The sequence below is a fragment of the Perca fluviatilis genome, chromosome 3, assembly GCF_010015445.1.
Source record: "Perca fluviatilis chromosome 3, GENO_Pfluv_1.0, whole genome shotgun sequence".
In the NCBI taxonomy this organism is placed as follows: domain Eukaryota; kingdom Metazoa; phylum Chordata; class Actinopteri; order Perciformes; family Percidae; genus Perca; species Perca fluviatilis.
In genome coordinates, this window is record NC_053114.1 from 6,552,416 (window position 1) to 6,571,305 (window position 18,890).

Sequence of the window (18,890 nt, forward strand, 5' to 3'; positions counted from 1 at the left end):
TGTTCCACTCTCTCTCTCTCTCTCTGATGAACCGGTAACCTGGGAGGCATATTTGGCTATGTTCAGACTTCAGGCAAAAGTGGCCCAAATCAGATTTTTTTGGGGGTGAAGTGACCAGGTCAGACTTCTTTAGAAGTAGTGTGAAGACTCAAATCTTGCCCAGATCAGATTTTTTTCCAAATCAGATTTAGACCACTTCAATATGTGGTCCTGAATCAGACCCAGGTCTGATGTTTTTCAATACGGCCGCAGTGTGAACTTGGTTGTTCACACTGCGGTGGGCGGATTTGATGCGACTTTTACATCTACATCTACATTTGTCACAATTATGCCCCATTGGGAATTAGCCCTAGACACAGTAAAATAAAAAACTTGACTAGGCCTGCAAAATGGAGAACAGTGATGGAGCAAGTCAATGGAGGGAGAGTGAGGTGTTAGACCTAATCAGTGTATGGGGAGATACTGTATTTCAATCAAAACTAGAAAGGATCAGCACCTGCTCATTAATGTTATGGCTGCCATTACACAAACATTTTAAAATAAAAGCGAAAATGCTTACTTCGTCCATAACCTCCCTAACTTTAGTGCAACAGCGTGCTGCGTCATTGCTGTCGTTCTTTTGCGCATGCGGGTCAGTTCGAAACCGCAAACAGTTCACACTGGAATCTGATATAGGCCACATTTTAAAAGGTCATGTGAACAGCCAAACAAAAAATCGGATCTGAGCAAAAAAAAAAAATCCAAATTAAGCATTAAGACTTGTGGTGTGAACGCAGCCTTAGTAAGCTGCAAGTTTACTAAAGTAGAAGCAATGTAGTTACTTTACACTTGATGTTCTCTGTGATATATAACCCGATTCAAGAGTGCGCTGAAGTATTGTTTTACATTGTACAGAAATAAATAGAAACTAATCGATGCCTGGAAAATGTATCAAAAACACAACACAGCAACATTGACTGCAAAAGCTTTAGCTGTAATGTATTGTATCCATGACTTCTAGTAAATGCTCTAAAACAGTGGTTCCCAACCTTTTTTCCTTGGCGCCCCCCCCCACTCATGTCTAAGAAAAGCTGAGCCCCCCTGAAACCGAAGTTGAGGTAACTCTCGAGATAAAGCCTTACTTTCTTTTTTGATACAGAGGAGTTATCAGCACTGTTACGTTTCTCCGCCATGTTTCATTCATAAAATAGTGATGCCGTGGTGGCAGGAAAAACGAGGATACAACAAAATACAGTGCCTTGCGAAAGTATTCGGCCCCCTTGAACTTTTCGACCTTTTTCCACATTTCAGGCCTCAAACATAAAGATATAAAACTGTAATTTTTTGTGAAGAATCAACAACAAGTGGGACACAATCATGAAGTGGAACGAAATTTATTGGATATTTCAAACCTTTTAAACAAATAAAAAACTGAAAAATTGGGGCGAAAAATTATTCAGCCCCTAAGTTAATACTTTGGCAGCCATCTTTTGCTGCGATTACAGCTGTAAGTCGCTTGGGGTATGTCTCTATCAGTTTTGCACATCGAGACTGACATTTTTGCCCATTCCTCCTTGCAAAACAGCTCGAGCTCAGTGAGGTTGGATGGAGAGCGTTTGTGAACAGCAGTTTTCCGTTCTTTCCACAGATTCTCGATTGGATTCAGGTCTGGACTTTGACTTGGCCATTCTAACACCTGGATATGTTTATTTGTGAACCATTCCATTGTAGATTTTGCTTAATGTTTTGGATCATTGTCTTGTTGGAAGACAAATCTCCGTCCCAGTCTCAGGTCTTTTGCAGACTCCATCAGGTTTTCTTCCAGAATGGTCCTGTATTTGGCTCCATCCATCTTCCCATCAATTTTAACCATCTTCCCTGTCCCTGCTGAAGAAAAGCAGGCCCAAACCATGATGCTGCCACCACCATGTTTGACAGTGGGGATGGTGTGTTCAGGGTGATGAGCTGTGTTGCTTTTACCCAAACATAACGTTTTGCATTGTTGCCAAAAGTTCGATTTTGGTTTATCTGACCACAGCACCTTCTTCCACATGTTTGGTGTGTCTCCCAGGTGGCTTTTGGCAAACTTTAACGCAACACTTTTATGGATATCTTTAAGAAATGGCTTTCTTCTTGCCACTCTTCCATAAAGGCCAGATTTGTGCAGTATCACTTTCTATGACACAACCTCAGCTGTAGATCTCTCCAGTTCTATCCAGAGTGATCATGGGCCTCTTGGCTGCATCTCTGATCAGTCTTCTCATGTATTGTACTGAAAGTTTAGAGAGGGACGCCGGTCTGTAGATTTGTAGTGGTCTGATACTCCTTCCATTTCAATATTATCGCTTGCACAGTGCTCCTTGGGATGTTTAAAGCTTGGGAAATCTTTTGTATCCAACCGCTTTAAACTTCCACAACAGTATCTCGGACCTGCCTGGTGTGTTCCTTGTTCTTCATGATGCTCTCTGCGCTTTACACGGACCTCTGGACTATCACAGAGCAGGTGCATTTATACGGAGACTTGATTACACACAGCTGGATTCTATTTATCATCATTAGTCATTTAGGTCAACATTGGATCATTCAGAGATCCTCACTGAACTTCTGAGAGAGTTTGCTGCACTGAAAGTAAGGGGGCTGAATAATTTTGCACGCCCACTTTTCAGTTTTATTTGTTAAAAAGTTTGAAATAGCAATGAATTTCGTTCCACTTCATAATTGGGACCCACTTGTTGTTGATTCTTCACAAAAAATTACAGTTTTATATCTTTATGTTTGAGGCCTGAAATGTGGCAAAAGGTCGAAACGTTCAAGGGGGCCGAATACTTTCGCAAGGCACTGTATATAGTTTTTATACCGACTTTTGTATACATTATATATTCTAGTGTATTATCATAATTTGTTTAACGTGGCAATTTTTTTTTGTTACCTCAACCTCAAACAAGATAAATACTTGCGCCCCCCCTGGGGGTGCCCGGACCCCAGGTTGGGAACCACTGCTCTAAAACATGCAAAACCACTGGTATGGTCCTCTTTTTGCCTTCAGCCAGGCCGCCACTGTAAATACCAACCTGTTCTAAATGACTTGCCGGGTTAAATAAAGGTTAAATAAAGTCCTCGTGAAAAATAGGCAAATATATTAGGGCTGTCAGCATTAACGCATTAATCGTGATGCGGTTAAATGCCGAGCATAACGCGTTAATTTTGTTTTTAAATCGCATAATTTTTTTTAATCGCATAATTAATAAATGTATTAATTTCTTTTACACTTCACTCGGCTTCGCGTCGTGCCTAACAACGCCCCTTAGCTGTTCTAAAATCACTAGAATCTAAGGCCTCTTGCCGAAGGCTCAGTAGACAAGTCGAAAGCCATATGCACATTGTGTCAAGCCGAATTAAAATATCACCGAAGCACGTCAAGCTTGCGCTACCACCTACGAGCTAAGCATAGTACAGTTAACGTGACTCAGGTTGATGCTAGCGGGCTCAGGCAAAGCACTGTTTTGGAGAATGCTAGTTGCCAACCTGTGGATCCAAAAAATGACTACCGCTCTTGCGAAATGGGTGAAATAAAGTCAATTTCTTTGCATTCATTTGATTCCCAATCAAGATCCACTGGTAAGAATTGCTTTCCATTGTTAATATGTACTTTAAAACAGTTCTGAAATGCAAAATAATAGAATTTTAATCATGTGATAAAACATGCGATTAATTCTGATTAACTATAGAAATTCAGCGATTAATCAAGATTAAGAAAAAAATTAATCGTTTGACAGCCCTAAAATACATACATGTTTTTTAGTATTCATCATTGACTTCATTCCAGATGAAAACAGGTGAATGTAACAGAGCTTTAACTTAAAGATGACCTGAAATAAACATTTAGTTGGCTTAACACCCAATCTTAACCCTTGTGCATCACTAGGGACATGGTTGGCTTTATGTGCATATGGCAGACATTTTGGCAAGGGTTTCAGTTTTTTCTTTTCTTTTTTCTTTGGAAGTTCAGCTTCAGCTCCTATAATTAGTCTATAATAAACTGTGTAGCCAAAAGACAGACACTCAGACCGTTAAGGACAAAATTTCCACACAACATTTTTGATCCACGGGCCATGACAGCATAAACTCATATTCTGTCATATCAGGCTTTCAATCTAGAGCCCTGTCTTCAAAATTGTAGTTTGTGAATGATTTTTTTTTAGGTTAAGCACAAATGAATGACTCAATGTTGGGCGTATCCTCTGGCATGTGAAATGAATTGTCAATGTCAGACATTCCACTGACTGAGGCTGGTTTTTTCCTGGGGACACACCTGTTTCTCCAGCTGGGAATAATAAAGTAACAGCAGTCATGATTTGTTTAGTAAATAAAAAACCCTCTCACATGACTGGCCCACATTAAGGATGTCTGACGCATATGATCAGAACAGACAGACAGACAGACAGACAGACAGACAGACAGACCGGCAGACAGACAGACAGGCAGGCAGCCAGGCAGACAGACAGACAGACAGACAGTAAGACAGACAGACAGGCAGACACAGACAGAAATGCAGGCAGATAGAGAGGCAAGCAGGTAGGCAGACAGACAGTAAAACAGACAGACCGACAGTAAAACAGACAGACAGACAGACACCTAGCAAAGTACTCAAATCCTCTGCTACAGAACGTGTCTCCAGGACCACATTTTTCCATGATGACACACACACACACACACACACACACACACACACACACACACACACACACACATTTTGATGAATCAATTTTGAAAGAATGAATTATCAGAAATTTTGCTCAACAATCTTCTTTCAATCAACTAATTGATGAAGAGACTCCTGATTTCAGATGAGCAAGGGTACAAGAAGTAGCCTGTCAAGTGATCCTTGCTTTGCAAGTCTAGCCGCAGATGCATGTTAGTGCACTTGGCTAAGACAGACAGACAGACAGACAGTAAGACAGACAGACAGACAGACAGACAGACAGACAGGCAGGCAGACAGGCAGACAGCTTCCAGATTTCAACAAGTTAAATTTAAGACTTTTTAAGACCTTTATGAATGAAATTTAAGACCTACTGTATATCACGACATACAAGAACAACAAAATGCAGAGTCACAAAAGTACTTGCAAAGTAAATAAACTTATTAAAATTGAATAAAAGCGACACAGAGAAATAATAATCTGTAAATATACAGCGAATTATACTTGGACGAGCAAAAGAAAAAACGACGCCACAGAATAAAATGAGCATTAGAGGTGGTGTTACATGGACATAGGGAAATTAAGACCTGTTTAAAATAATTTATGACCTTGAACACAATACTTCAGTGAATTTAAGACTTAAAATTTTAGGCCTTAAAAGGTTTTTTTTTTGTGACTTTTTTTAGACTTTTTAAGACCCCGCGGTAACCCTGAAGATAACTCCCAGGGTTATGAAATGCTCCTCAGCAGCATGATGTCAAACTGTGTGTGTGACTCACCAGTAAATATCCTCTGAACTGGTTATAGATGATAGCTGTCAGTAAATTCATCAAACAGTAGGTTCCTGCAGGAAGCAAAACAAATTCCCTCTAAAACACATTTATTTTAAAACACTTCATTCAACAGATTATTTTAACCCATTTATTTTTGCTTTAACTTGTGATGGAGTACTCGTGTCCTCGAGTCGCTATTCTTTGGACTAATGATTTGACTTGGACTCGAGGATTAATGAAAATAGGACTTGGAAGTTGGATGAAATGTTTGACTACTTTAAGTGTATTGTAGGCAGTGATTGGGAAGTCAAGTCCAAGTCGCTATTTTCTAGCCTAGAAATCTAGACGCACCCCAGCGGCAGCACATGTAATTTGAGGCCAGGGGGGGTCTAGCAACTCTCTGTTGGATTGCGAGCTGGAAAAACCAAACTCCAGCTGGGCCAATCACTTCGTGTATAGAGTCGGTGGGCGGGCTTCACATAATGACGGCAGAGTTGTGAAAGTTCCGCATTAATTCCCTGCTACTTAAAAACAAAGGAGATGGCTGCTGCTGCTGGCGAACAGCGGTCTCTCGAATTGGCTTTTGCCACGACTCTGGAAGACTTGGAGTTCAGCTTTTCTTTGAGAAAAGGAGAAAGAACGGCACTGAAGTCATTCTTAAAAAAGGAAGACGTGTTCGGAGTTTTGACGACCGGAAACGGCAAAAGTTTAATCTATCAACTAGCGTCGCTCTGGTTGGTTGTAGCGCTATCCTATTGTGTGCAGAGGGAATTTGAAAGACAACCGTTTATCCCGCCCCTCGGATTGAGCCCTGCCAATGGTGAGTTCCCAGGCCCAACATCTTGATGTGGGTCTGGCTTGCCAGGCTAGATATTCTCTGGAATTGTGACTAGACTCTGACTCAAACTAAGGTAACGGTGGTGACTCGAGTCGGACCCGACTTGGACCCTCCTTTGGTGACTCGGATTTGGACTCGAGGATTTATGAAATCGGACTGGAGCATTCATTAAATAGGACTTGGAAGTTGGATGAAGTTTTCTGTCTACTTTTATGTTCAATAGGTGGTGATGGAGTACTCAGGTCTGGACTCGGACTCAAGTCCGACTCGAATTGCTATTATCTGGACTCGTCGACTCAGGTAATGGTGATTAGACTCTGACTGGACTCTGACTCTTCTTTGGTGACTCATGCTTGGACTCAGACTCGAACACTGGGGACTCGAGACTTTGGTGATTTAACTACAACACTGGCTTCAACAGCAACACGATAATGTACTATCCCTTTAAGTCACTTAAGCTGACACACACAACAATCTAGAATCACTTACCAATCACACTGAAGGTGACAAAGAAGATGGAGTAGCCTCTGTTTAGGGAGTAGGCAGGGATCATCACTGTGACAGGACACAAGAAATATTAAAAAGAGATCCATGACAAAAACAATTAACGGTAATCAGCCAACATTGCTTGTTTATCACGCCAGTGACCATGTACCATCTGGGTTGTTGGCAGTGGTGAGCAGCACCAGCAGAGAGGTGAGAGAATTAGGCAGGGATCTGAAGTGTAGCTTCCACTCCTCGTTCTTGTCTGGATCCTGAACACAAACACAGCGGGAGAGTGATGAACAGAGGGGAGAGATATTATATTGTTCTGTCTACACGGGCTTTAATATAGTACTGAAAATTAAAAAGAAAAAATTCAAATATTTGGTTTCAGCCTCTCAGATATAAAGACTTGTTTTAAATAAACAAAATACATTACTTTACCATCAGATGACTTGTGGCAAGCATTTATCATTAGTTTTGATATTTCGTAGAAAGTAGGCTTCTTGATTAATTGACATATTAAAGGTCCGATATCATGCTCATTTTCAGGTTCATCCTTGTATTTTGGGTTTCTACTAGAACATGTTTACATGCTTTAATGTTCAAAAAACATTTTAATTTTTCTCATATTGTCTTTCTGAATATACCTGTATTCACCCTTTGTCTGAAACACTCCGTTTTAGCACCTGTCTCTTCAAGCCCCCCCTCCTAAAAAAGTCCAGTGTGCTCTGATTGGTCAGCATTTCTGGGTCTTTCACATCTGTGCTCTCTGAGTCTCTGCACCGTCACTGCAGCCGGGGAATGACTGTAATGGCCCTTTCTATTTATAGTACAGTTGTGACATCACGACCGTACAGAAGTCCTGACGACTCGTTTAAAGACAGTTTCTGAATATGAGCTTTGTGCATTTCTCTGTGGATGGAGTGTTCTGATACTTTACAAAATTTATATGGCAAATCAACCTGCTTTACATTGAAAAAAGACATGGAAATCTTACTTTTTACAATATGGGACCAATAATACAGTATATAAATGAACCAAAAGAGTAATTACTTCTTCAGTTAGATACTGTATGTTACAAAGGCAGATAACTTTTATCACGTCATTAGCCTCTGTAATTCACTACAGTCTCACATTAAAGCTTTCATCTTTCTATAAAAGTAAAACATGTTTCAGAGTAAATAAATGACTATCTACTACAGCACTGATATTAGAATTCAAACCACTAACAATGTCAAACAAATATGATCCTTAAAGGTATAATATGCAGTGCTTTCCTCAAGAAAAACAATGCATAGAGTAATACAAAAATAATCCCTCTCAATCATCACTTATGACAAACTAGAAGTGTGTGGTGGTGTCTGTATGCCTTGTGTCTTTTATTTTTTATTTTGTTGCGTGCAGGACGTTTCTTGGTGGTAACATAAAGCCTTTGGGCGCCGCCAGGGTGTGTAACCCCCAGGCAATAACAGCATGCAGCCCGTTCTCATTCCCCACCGCCGCTTTGCCCCTCAACGTTTCATATCCACGCACAAGTTTGAACTGACCCAGACGTACATTCACTCAGAATCCAACGATGCTGCACCTTCCCGCGGAGCTGTGGGTGTGTGCATATTTGGGCTTTGGAACATAATCGCTGCCAACCAATGAGAGAAGAGGCTGCTTTTCCTCTGATTCACTGCATTGTTTGCCACTCCCTCTCTTCACTCACTCGCAAGCTCTCTCAACCACCGCTGCTCTGTCTCTCTCTGTCTCGCTCTCCCTCTCTCTCTGGGAGGAGAGACCAACTTTGAACGCTGTGTATACAAACAGTAAAGCCATACCTACTATGTATTATATCTTTAATCTAAGTCTAAGTCACTAAAAGCCTAAATATTACATAGAATTTTTAAAATTTTATTTACTATCCCTGTCTAGACAAACACAATGAACCACATTACATACTGTTGAGTAAGGTTGTGATTCAGGGTCAGGTCATAACAAATGGCTGGTGGGATTTTGGTGGAGGTTTTCTTACTTAGAATTTCTTGGAAATTGTTTGGGCCTCAAGTATATTTATATACTCACTTTAGGCCTCCACCATCTAGTGAGGTAAAGCTTTGCTCTGGTTTACACATATTTTATATCCTATCCATCCAACCTTTCCTGGGTCAGTTTAAGAAATTACTGTTTTCAAATGTACGTCTCTATTTTTGCAACTCTATTTTCAATGACAGGCAACACACACACACACACACACACACACACACACAGACACACACACACACACACACACACACACACACACACACACACACACACACACACACACACACACACACACACACACACACACACACACACCTGAACCCACCTCACTTTTAGCAAACAGCAGCATGCCGATCATAGTGAAGAGGCAGAGGTGGAGCGCCAGCAGCAGGATGACACTGCACACAGAGGGGAACGAACACACGTCACTTCAAGTCAGTGAAGAATCTTAATCTTTCTCTATTTCTCAAAGAAAGAAAGAAAGACAACATAAGACTTTCTTGAAAAACTTACTTCTTAAAAATATTACAGGTTTATGCAATGGCCATCAGTTTAAATTTCAACTTTATTTCTGAAAAATCCTTTCTTTAATTCAGTATGGCTGATGGTTCTAAATTCTACAATACACATGAGCCTCAGCAAGTTTGCCTAAAGAAGTTTGTGGCTGCAGCTTGGAACAAAACCCCACCACAGATTCTGAAATGATCCCAAACTGACCCAGAATCTGACAGTGTGCTCTGTGATTTAGAGCTGCAAAGATTAATGGACTATTAAATTAATCTCCAACTGTTTTGATAATCAATTAATCCGTTTGATTCATTTGTCCACATTCTGTGATGTCAGCTTGTTAAATGGGAATATGTTCTAGTTTTCTTCTCTCCTCTGACGTCATCTTGGGCTTTGGGAAACACTGATTGACATTTTTCACCATTTTCTAACATTTTAGAGACCAAACAACTAATCCATTCATCAAGGAAATAATCGACAGATTAATCAACAATGAAATAATAATAACTAATAATCGTTAGTTGCAGCCCCACTGTAATTGGACAATTACTACTGGAATGCTCCTTGAAAGTCGTAGTTGAGTTGAGTTTGTGGTGATTCAACGGGGAGAGTTTATGTCCAAGTGCTCCAAATGCCATTCACCAAACATTCTTTAATATTGGTGTCGGAAATAACTGTAACACATCTGTAGCACCAATCATACCCTGCAAACAATCCTCCTAATTGTTCAACTTAATGAAATTCAATACAGTTTTGGAACTGTACTAACTATTAGACACTATAACCCAGTCTGAGTGTATAATACAGTTAGGTGGTGCAGTCAGAATACATAATGTTCCATCTGTGGCCACATTATAGGGAAGCAGCGACCCGCTGGCAGAAGTGATAGTGCTCTAGAATCAGTGGTGACCGTTATTTTTTCAAGATTATATTTATTGCCTTTATTTATAGCGCAGCTTAAGTCAGGAAAGTGGGAGAGAGAGAGAGGGGGATGACATGCAGCAAAGGGCCGCAAAGACTGAGCCTCTGTACATGGGGCCCACCCTCAACAGGTGAGCTACCCAGGCGCCCCGCATTTTTATTTGTTAAGTGGTGAAAAAAATAAGTGAAGATAAGTGAGCCAACTGCTGGTGTCACTGTTGTTTCAGTTTGTACAGTGAGTAAAGTGCATGGTGCTGAGCTCACCATTCAGCCCCCTCCCTTCCTGCAGCTCATGATGGGAACCCATTACCAGGGCTGTCAAAATGAACGCAATAATAACAAGTTAACGCAAATACCTTTTAAAGGTCTCATGGCATGAACATTTTATGAGGTTTTTTTAACATTAATATTAGTTCCCCCAGCCTAGAAATGGCTAGAAATAGTGATAGGTGTAAACTGAGCCCTGGGTATCCTGCTCTGCCTTTGAGAAAATGAAAGCTCAGATGGGCCGATCTGGAATCTTGCTCCTTATGAGGTCACAAGGAGCAAGGTTACCTCCTCTTTCTCTGCTTTGCTCATGGCTTTGCCCGGCAAGAGAATTTGGCCTGCCCATGAAAAAATGAGCTATGACCGCAAGCTGGTCAAGGCCACACCTCCACCCTCCACCTTGCCCCCCCCCTCAATAGCATTTAAAGCTACAGACACAGAATTTCGGGAAAGAGACTTCAGATACAGTATTAGGGGACCAATAAGGCCTATATAAAAGCATCCAAATATTTTTGAGGAGACCCGCGGTGTGCAGAAGGTGTTCCTGGAGAACGTGATCCATGATGAGTTTGAGTTTAGTTTATTTATAAAAGGGGACAGCGCAAATTAATAAAACATGATTTCCCATGGGTTAAAAAAGCCAGAATTAGCCAAAAGGCTATTTTTCCATCTGTAATCCCCTGCCTTCGATGTTAAAAAAGGCTCTTTTAACCCTTGTGTTGTCCTTCTGTTGACCATGCACTTGTTGTCCTCCTAGGTCAAAACTTGAAAATAAACTTTTGTTGCTTTTTCAGCCCACATTGAATCTTAAGACGTACCAGGACGTTTTCCATGCTTTTCCCCCACTACCACCACTATATACACCACTTACACCAACTTATTACCACTAGTTTTACAATACATTTTTTTCTTCGGATTCATGGTCAATAAACGTCATTTATATGATTTTATACCTACATTTTTGTGTTAATGAGCAGACATTGTCAATTATATTTGAATAGTTAAAGGTACATTGTGTAGGAATTTCTCCCATCTAGCGGTGAAATTGTATTTTACATTCAAACGAATAGTGCTCTCTAGCGCCTCACTTTTTCAAATGCGTGTTGCAACCACGATAGCCGTTATGTACCAATTTTCGAGGATTCCTTCTCCTGTGGCTCGGCATAAGTTTGATCCTCCATTATGAACTAAAGTGCAGTGCAGGCTTTCAAATGTTGCCGGGGCGGCAACAAGCGCCTCTCGCTGATCTCCTTCTCCGTTTCAGCTGGTTTCAGTCACGTGACGCTGGCTCTGACGAAAGGGCGTTGTGGATTAGCTAGACAGGGAGGCTAGTGCTTTATATCCCTCTCAGCGATTAGAGTTTTTCAAAATGGCGGAACGACATGGAAGCCTCCTTGGACTTGCCCGTCCAATGTAAATACAGATAAGAAATTCTTCGCGGACGAGGATAAGTCAGATCATTGGCAGAGGTCATTTTACACCAAAGAGGAGATAGTTATGAATGAAGACATTGATTTTAGCTAATAAAATACTTAAAACACTACACAGTGTACCCTTTAAGATCAGAGGAAGAGTTTTGTCAAAGTTTAGTCAGGATACTGTTTTGAAACCATTTAATCCGTTTATCTGAAATGCTATAAATTAAATAAAACCGATCCGATCCTTAATTTTACTTGCGAAGAGTTGTATCCCAGTAGACCACATAGACAAAACACATTCACCAGGACTGATAAACCATGCAGTAAAAAAATCTGACAGTGAAATACTGTAAATTCATTTTACTATTTTAATATTTATTCTCTTTACTTATATTTCTGTATTGTTTGTTTATCTATGTCTTCTACCTTTTCTCTTATCCCTTGCTGCTGCAACAGTGGGAACTTGCCCATTGTAGGATAAATAAAGGATTTTGAATCTCAAATCTGAATTGAATGGGACCACCCATGTTATTTTTGGACAATTTGGTTGAAAGAAACCCAAATTTCTGTCATAGAAACTTCGAAAACGGGTCAAATTTGACACACTTCATCTGAAGAGAGACTTCCCGTTCTGAGTAACAGGCTTCATGACTTACACTTTTAACTAAATCAATGATCGTTAAAAAGCAGCTCAAGACCCCAAACAAGAAAGAAGCCTCCTTGAGCAGAAATTGATAAAGTAAAGGTTTCTTTTAAATAGCAAGTTGAGTTTCAAAGCCCTTCCAGATGGTTCTCTCCACGAGACTAAAGTTATTTGCAAGTACTGTCGACGTGAACTGAGTTACAGCCGAAGTACGCCCAGTCTCAAATACCACTTGAGAATTAAGAACTTGAAAAAAAACAAATCCCTTTTAAAGTACATCTAGAACAGATTAAAAAAAGTGTCATTCATTTGCTGGTGACCTATGGACAATCATGCGATTAATCATGATTAGGTATTTTAATTGATTGACAGCCATGCTTATTACTAATTAACAGTGTTGGGAACGTTACTTTAAAAAAAGTAATTAGTTATAGTTACTCACTACTTGTTCCAAAAAGTAACTGAGTTAGTAACTGAATTACTCTACAATAAAAGTAACTCGTTACCAGGGAAAGTAACTATTTGCGTTACTGTTTTACAGTGTAAAAAGTTGCTATATGTCAAAGAATTTGTTTTTTTTTAGCAGTTTTCACAAGTCAGTTGAAATGAGTAGAACAGACAGGTGTTTGTACATAACTTACGATAGTTATTGCACTGCAACAGCAAGAGGTTTATCCTGCACTTCAAGTATTATCTTTGTAAGAAAAGTAAACAGTTACACCATATAAAGTGCATTTAACTCTAGCAAATTAAATCAAACTCTCTCGACCTGAGACAACTGATCAAGTAAACAACCTGTACTTCCAAGTGTTTTGTTCACACCAAAAGTAAACTTTTAAACAACAAAAAAGTGTGTTTAGTTCTGTAGTCTTATTCTCCATACCTGCCTATCGTACGGTTGACTTCAGCCTGTGCCTTAGCCAATCATAATCGCTTACCTCGTTATTAACCCACCTCCTCACTAGCTGTGAGCCAGGGGTGCGTTTGGATTACACAGTTTATTCAATCAATGCATAGTAACGCACCGCATTTAACGTCCAGTAACATTAACGGCGTTGTAACGACGGGAAAAGTAATTAGAGTACCCGTTACTGAAAAAAAGAACGGCGTTATTCCAAACACTGCTAATTAATAATGTATTGGGATTCCTTTTTCAATTAGTGAGTAATGAGTAAATGAAATAACTTGCCCAACACTGTTACTGAGCCAGTTTGCTGACAGTTTTATGTCTCATTTCTACAACTACAATGAGTTTTAGCATACGCCATTAACCTGTAATTGTCATTTTTGGTCACAGTTAGAGCTGAAGATCTTTGCCCAAACCCGACGGGTGAAGCCATTTGCTTCCGCCTGCTCCTCGGTAAATGAGGGGTCAGGTGATGCATTTTGATTAGCGCGAAAATGGATGCTGAGGAGGTGAAACGGAGACAGGCCTCTGGCGATTACGTTTTAGTTGCACTGGCAAAGAAAGCAAAGTCTGAGGTGTGGAAAATTTTTGACCATGTACATAATGAAAAATGACTCATTCTTGACAAAAGGCGAAAGAGCTGTGTGGGCTTCGGCTTTTAAAAAACTGTCAGTCAAAATGTACTTGTCGGGCTCGGGCCTTGTCGGGCCTTACTTTTATGGCCCGATTACAGTTCTAGTCACAGTGGCCAGAAAATAGGGGCGTTGAAATTTGTCATTGCATCGATGCATCGTGATGCAGATGTGGATGATTCTGCATCGGTGCAGTGACAGACCATAATCGATTATTGCCTACTGATGTTGCTTGATGATTTTCCGGTCGCTGCTTTTTTTCTTTTTGCCTTTTGTCTGTTGTCTGCTGTGTTCAGACTCCGCTACATTCAGGAAGTGTTGTTTTTTAAAAGCAGATGCAATAAAAAGGGGAGGTCATATGTATCTGACTGCTAGAATTAGTCGTGATGCATCGTGATATTGAATCGTATTGAATCGTTGACAGGATAATCGTAATCAAATTGAATCGTGAGACCAGTGAAGATTCACACCCCTACCAGAAAACATAAGAAAGTATAATAATAAATAGCTTGAATTATGTTGCATAGAGGGACCATGAATGAGGAAGAGAAGATCACTTTAAAGCAACAGCTCTCAGCTAGCGCTGCCGGTGTTAAGGAGTCAGATACCTGGCGATCTCTGGCAGCGTCCTCTTGATGCACTTGAGTGTTTTTTTCATCAGGGAAGAGTTCTGCAGGAGGAAGAACGGCCGGAGGAGTCGCCGTACTCGAAGTTTCTGATTAACAGAGAGGAGACAGGATACCTTGTCATCCCAGGGTGATCATGAGTCATTTGAATTCACTAGGCCCTTTTAACACGGAGTATGCCCTGTTGTGAGTTTTAGCTTGGCAAGTTAAACTCACAAGAACAGGTACATGCATTTCAGCAGAACTGTAAATCATTTTAACTACGAAGTCTGCCTTTACAGAGCTTTCAACTGTGTTGACTATAAGATGCGGTCAACAGATATACCTGTGCCAAGAGAAATCTCAATCATTCCCAATATTGCAGAGACGGAGAGCATAGGTATATATATATACAGTACAGGCCAAAAGTTTGGACACACCTTCTCATTCAATGCGTTTCCTTTTTATTTTCATGACTATTTACATTGTAGATTCTCACTGAAGGCATCAAAACTATGAATGAACACATATGGAATTATGTACTTAACAAAAAAGTGTGAAATAAGTGAAAACATGTCTTATATTTTAGATTCTTCAAAGTAGCCACCCTTTGCTTTTTTATTAATAAGGGAAAAACGTCCACTAATTAACCCTGACAAAGCACACCTGTGAAGTGGAAACCATTTCAGGTGACTACCTCATGAAGATCATTGAGAGAACACCAAAGGTTTGCAGAGTTATCAAAAAAAGCAAAGGGTGGCTACTTTGAAGAATCTAAAATATAAGACATGTTTTCAGTTATTTCACACTTTTTTATTAAGTACATAATTCCATATGTGTTCATTCATAGTTTTGATGCCTTCAGTGAGAAGCTACAATGTAAATAGTCATGAAAATAAAGAAACACATTGAATGAGAAGGTGTGTCCAAACTTTTGGCCTGTACTGTATATGTAAGGACATAACATAGGCACAGGCTAAGTATTGCTAACTAACATGCTAGTTAACATTATTAATTAAACTTAAACAGCTAATGTAAGTCGAAACTGCCTGCGAGCTTCTCCTGTAAATACGGTCAATTCTCTACTGTGCGGCAGGAAGTCGCGTGGTTATGACACAATCGTTAGCCTATCTTTATATAAACATCTGCTACGGAGCCATAACGTGAGATAAAAGGTAATGGAGCCTTTTATACATTGCCGTGTTTCTTTTAGAAATAAACAATGGACAAAAATAGGCTGCGTCTCAAACCGCCTACTTGGACACTTCAAACACTTAGTTTTAAGTATATAGTGTAGACAACACAAATAGTCATTGCACTGAAAGTATCCAGATGACCCCCTAAAAACGGTCAAAAAATTCAGTGTGGAATGATGGACACTACGCGCACTAAACGGGCACCATCTTGACTATGAAGCGAAAAGGGGAGGGACCAGCAACGTCGACCGGCAGCTGATTGGACGAACGCGTCACGTGGGTCTGGCTACTCCCGGATTTCACAACAGAGCATAATGGCGGCTCCTTCAGAATACGATCTCGTATTTTACGAAAATAGTTCACCGAAACGTGTTTCTGAAAACATTTTAAGCGAGAAATAGGCCGTGCAGTTGCTGAATCTGTCTTCATTTTAGATCGACAAAGGTCAGTTTAAAAGATTTAACCATCGAAAGTGGGCACTACGGCAGTAAGTGGTCAGTGCACATTAGCAGTGTACTGACGGAAGTATGCCAAATGAGACACAGCCAGAGTCTTTAAACGCTTCACATGTAAAGTTATTCGCCGTCAAAGTGACACCAAAATGTATGGGAGTCAATGGAATGGTAACAGAAGGTTGTTCTGTTTGTTTGTTGTTTCCTATATTCTTCTTGTATGTTCGCTTGGTTTATTTCCTGTTTTATTTTATAGTGTTTAGTTTCATGTGTCTTGGTGTAGCTTCTTTTCCTGTTTGAGTCTGATTGGTCCCTAATATATTTCACCTGTTTGCTCCATCCCTGCCTGTTTGCCCCTGTATATAACGTCTTCTGCCGTATCCTCATCTTTGTTGAGTGTTCCTGCTTGATCCTGACTACTTACCCCTTGTGTTGGACCTTTTGATGCCATGGTGGAGTTCAGTTATTATTTTGGAAAGTTCTACCTTGGTTTGGATTCTTGCACTTTAACAGGATTTCTGCAGGTTTCACCAAGTCAAATTTAAGACATTTTTTATGACCATTATAAATGAAATTTAAGAACTATATCACGACATAAAAAAACAACAAAAAATGTCAGTGTCAAAGTCCGGAAACATTGCTAATTTTGCACTTCCCCATAGCTGGGGTCTCAAAAGAGACTTCGGCACTCTGCTGCAATATAAGTTGCATGTTGGTTTGTAGTAGTAATACAGCTGATTATATTAGGAGTAGCTAAAAAAAACTACCAGAAAATTTAGACCGGTTTAAAATTATTTTAGCTCTAGAACACAATTCTTCAGCAAATTTAAGACTTTTTAAAGCGCCCATATTATACTCATTTTCAGGTTCATAATTGTATTTTAAGGTTGTACCAGAATAGGTTTACATGGTTTAATTTTCAAAAAACACCATATTTTTGTTGTACTGCACAGCTCTCTCTCACTGCTGTAGATCCTCTTTTCACCTGGTTTCTGTTTTAGCTACAGAGTGAGACCTCTTTTCTTCTTCTTCTTCTGTACTATCTTTGATTGCACTCGCACATGCTCAGTAGCTCAGATGTAGATCATGTCAGCTAGCTAGCTCCATAGAAGTAAAAGACTGTTTCTCCAACTTCAGTCAGTTACAAGGCAGGATTAGCTGGGAGACTTCTAAATGAGGGCGCACATGTAAGTAGTTCTTTTGTAGATTATGGTGAACTTGTGTGTGTTGTAGCAGTGCTTTGCTATTGAGAACGAGGTACCATGCTAGTGTTAGCATTAGCGTTAGCATGCTAATGCTAACGCTACGAGCTAACGGTTGCGGTTAGCCAGCTCATTTCGGACTGTGACGTCACAGTCCGAGCCGATTTTGAACAGCTCACTAGGAGACTGAAGACAGGACACATTCAGAAACCGTATCTCACTCAAAACAGCATGGATGGATTTTTTTCAAAGTTTGTATGTGTGTGGAAGCACCAGAGACACAAAAGAACACCCCAAATCCCAGAAAAAGTGATTTTTTCATAATATGGGCACTTTAAAGCCTAAAAATTTTAATTTTAAGTTTTAGACTTGTTAAGACTTTTAAAGACCCCACAGAAACCCTGTTTAAGACTCACGTAAGCCTTGATTTTTCTGTTATAATAAATTCTACACCTGCATCTACTCCTCGTTGAGTCGTGCATTTTGGGTCCAGAACTCCTTTAACTGTCTCAGCACTTGGCCAGCCTTGTCAGCAGGTAATAATGGTACACTGCACCCCTCTAAGCACAACATGCTAAGAAAAGCATGACGGAGGACAGGCTCACCTCATCACACACCATGCTGACAGATAGCACCCAGTCGATGGTGGAGACTGAAATGACTACTGTGTAGCCGATCAGCCATTTGTTCTTTCTGAGTTCCTCCCAGCCAATCAAGTAGCTCTGAGGATGAAACAGATTGAGTGAACCAGTGGTTCAAACGGACAATTGGGAAGGTAATACAGTGGGGAGAACAAGTATTTGATACACTGCCGATTTTGCAGGTTTTCCTACTTACAAAGCATGTAGAGGTCTGTAATTTTTATCATAGGTACACTTAAACTGTGAGAGACGTAATCTAAAACAAAAATCCAGAAAATCACATTGTATGATTTTTAAATAATTAATTTTCATTTTATTGCATGACATAAGTATTTGATCACCTACCAACCAGTAAGAATTCCGGCTCTCACAGACCTGTTAGTTTTTCTTTAAGAAGCCCTCCTGTTCTCCACTCGTTACCTGTATTAACTGCACCTGTTTGAACTCGTTTACTGTATAAAAGACACCTGTTCACACACTCAATCAAACAGACTCCACCTCTCCACAATGGCCAAGTCCAGAGAGATGTGTAAGGACATCAGGGATAAAACTGTAGACCTGCACAAGGCTGGGATGGGCTACAGGACAATAGGCAAGCAGCTTGGTGAGAAGGCAACAACTGTTGGCGCAACTATTAGAAAATGGAAGAAGTTCAAGATGACGGTCAATCTCCCTCGGTCTGGGGCACCATGC

The 18,890-nt window shown here is 40.2% G+C and overlaps 1 protein-coding gene across 1 annotated transcript in view; it reads right to left on the reverse strand.

Annotated features, from left to right (window-relative positions):
- Positions 1-18,890, reverse strand: part of tpcn2 (two pore segment channel 2) — a 56,598-nt gene that overhangs the window by 18,374 nt on the left and 19,334 nt on the right. The window contains exons 5-10 of the mRNA XM_039795655.1: positions 18,162-18,278; positions 14,710-14,816; positions 9,132-9,204; positions 6,948-7,047; positions 6,782-6,847; positions 5,461-5,525 (exon numbers count right to left, since the gene is read on the reverse strand). Coding sequence (XP_039651589.1) covers positions 5,461-5,525; positions 6,782-6,847; positions 6,948-7,047; positions 9,132-9,204; positions 14,710-14,816; positions 18,162-18,278 — 528 coding nt within the window. The remainder of the gene's footprint in view (positions 1-5,460; positions 5,526-6,781; positions 6,848-6,947; positions 7,048-9,131; positions 9,205-14,709; positions 14,817-18,161; positions 18,279-18,890) is intronic.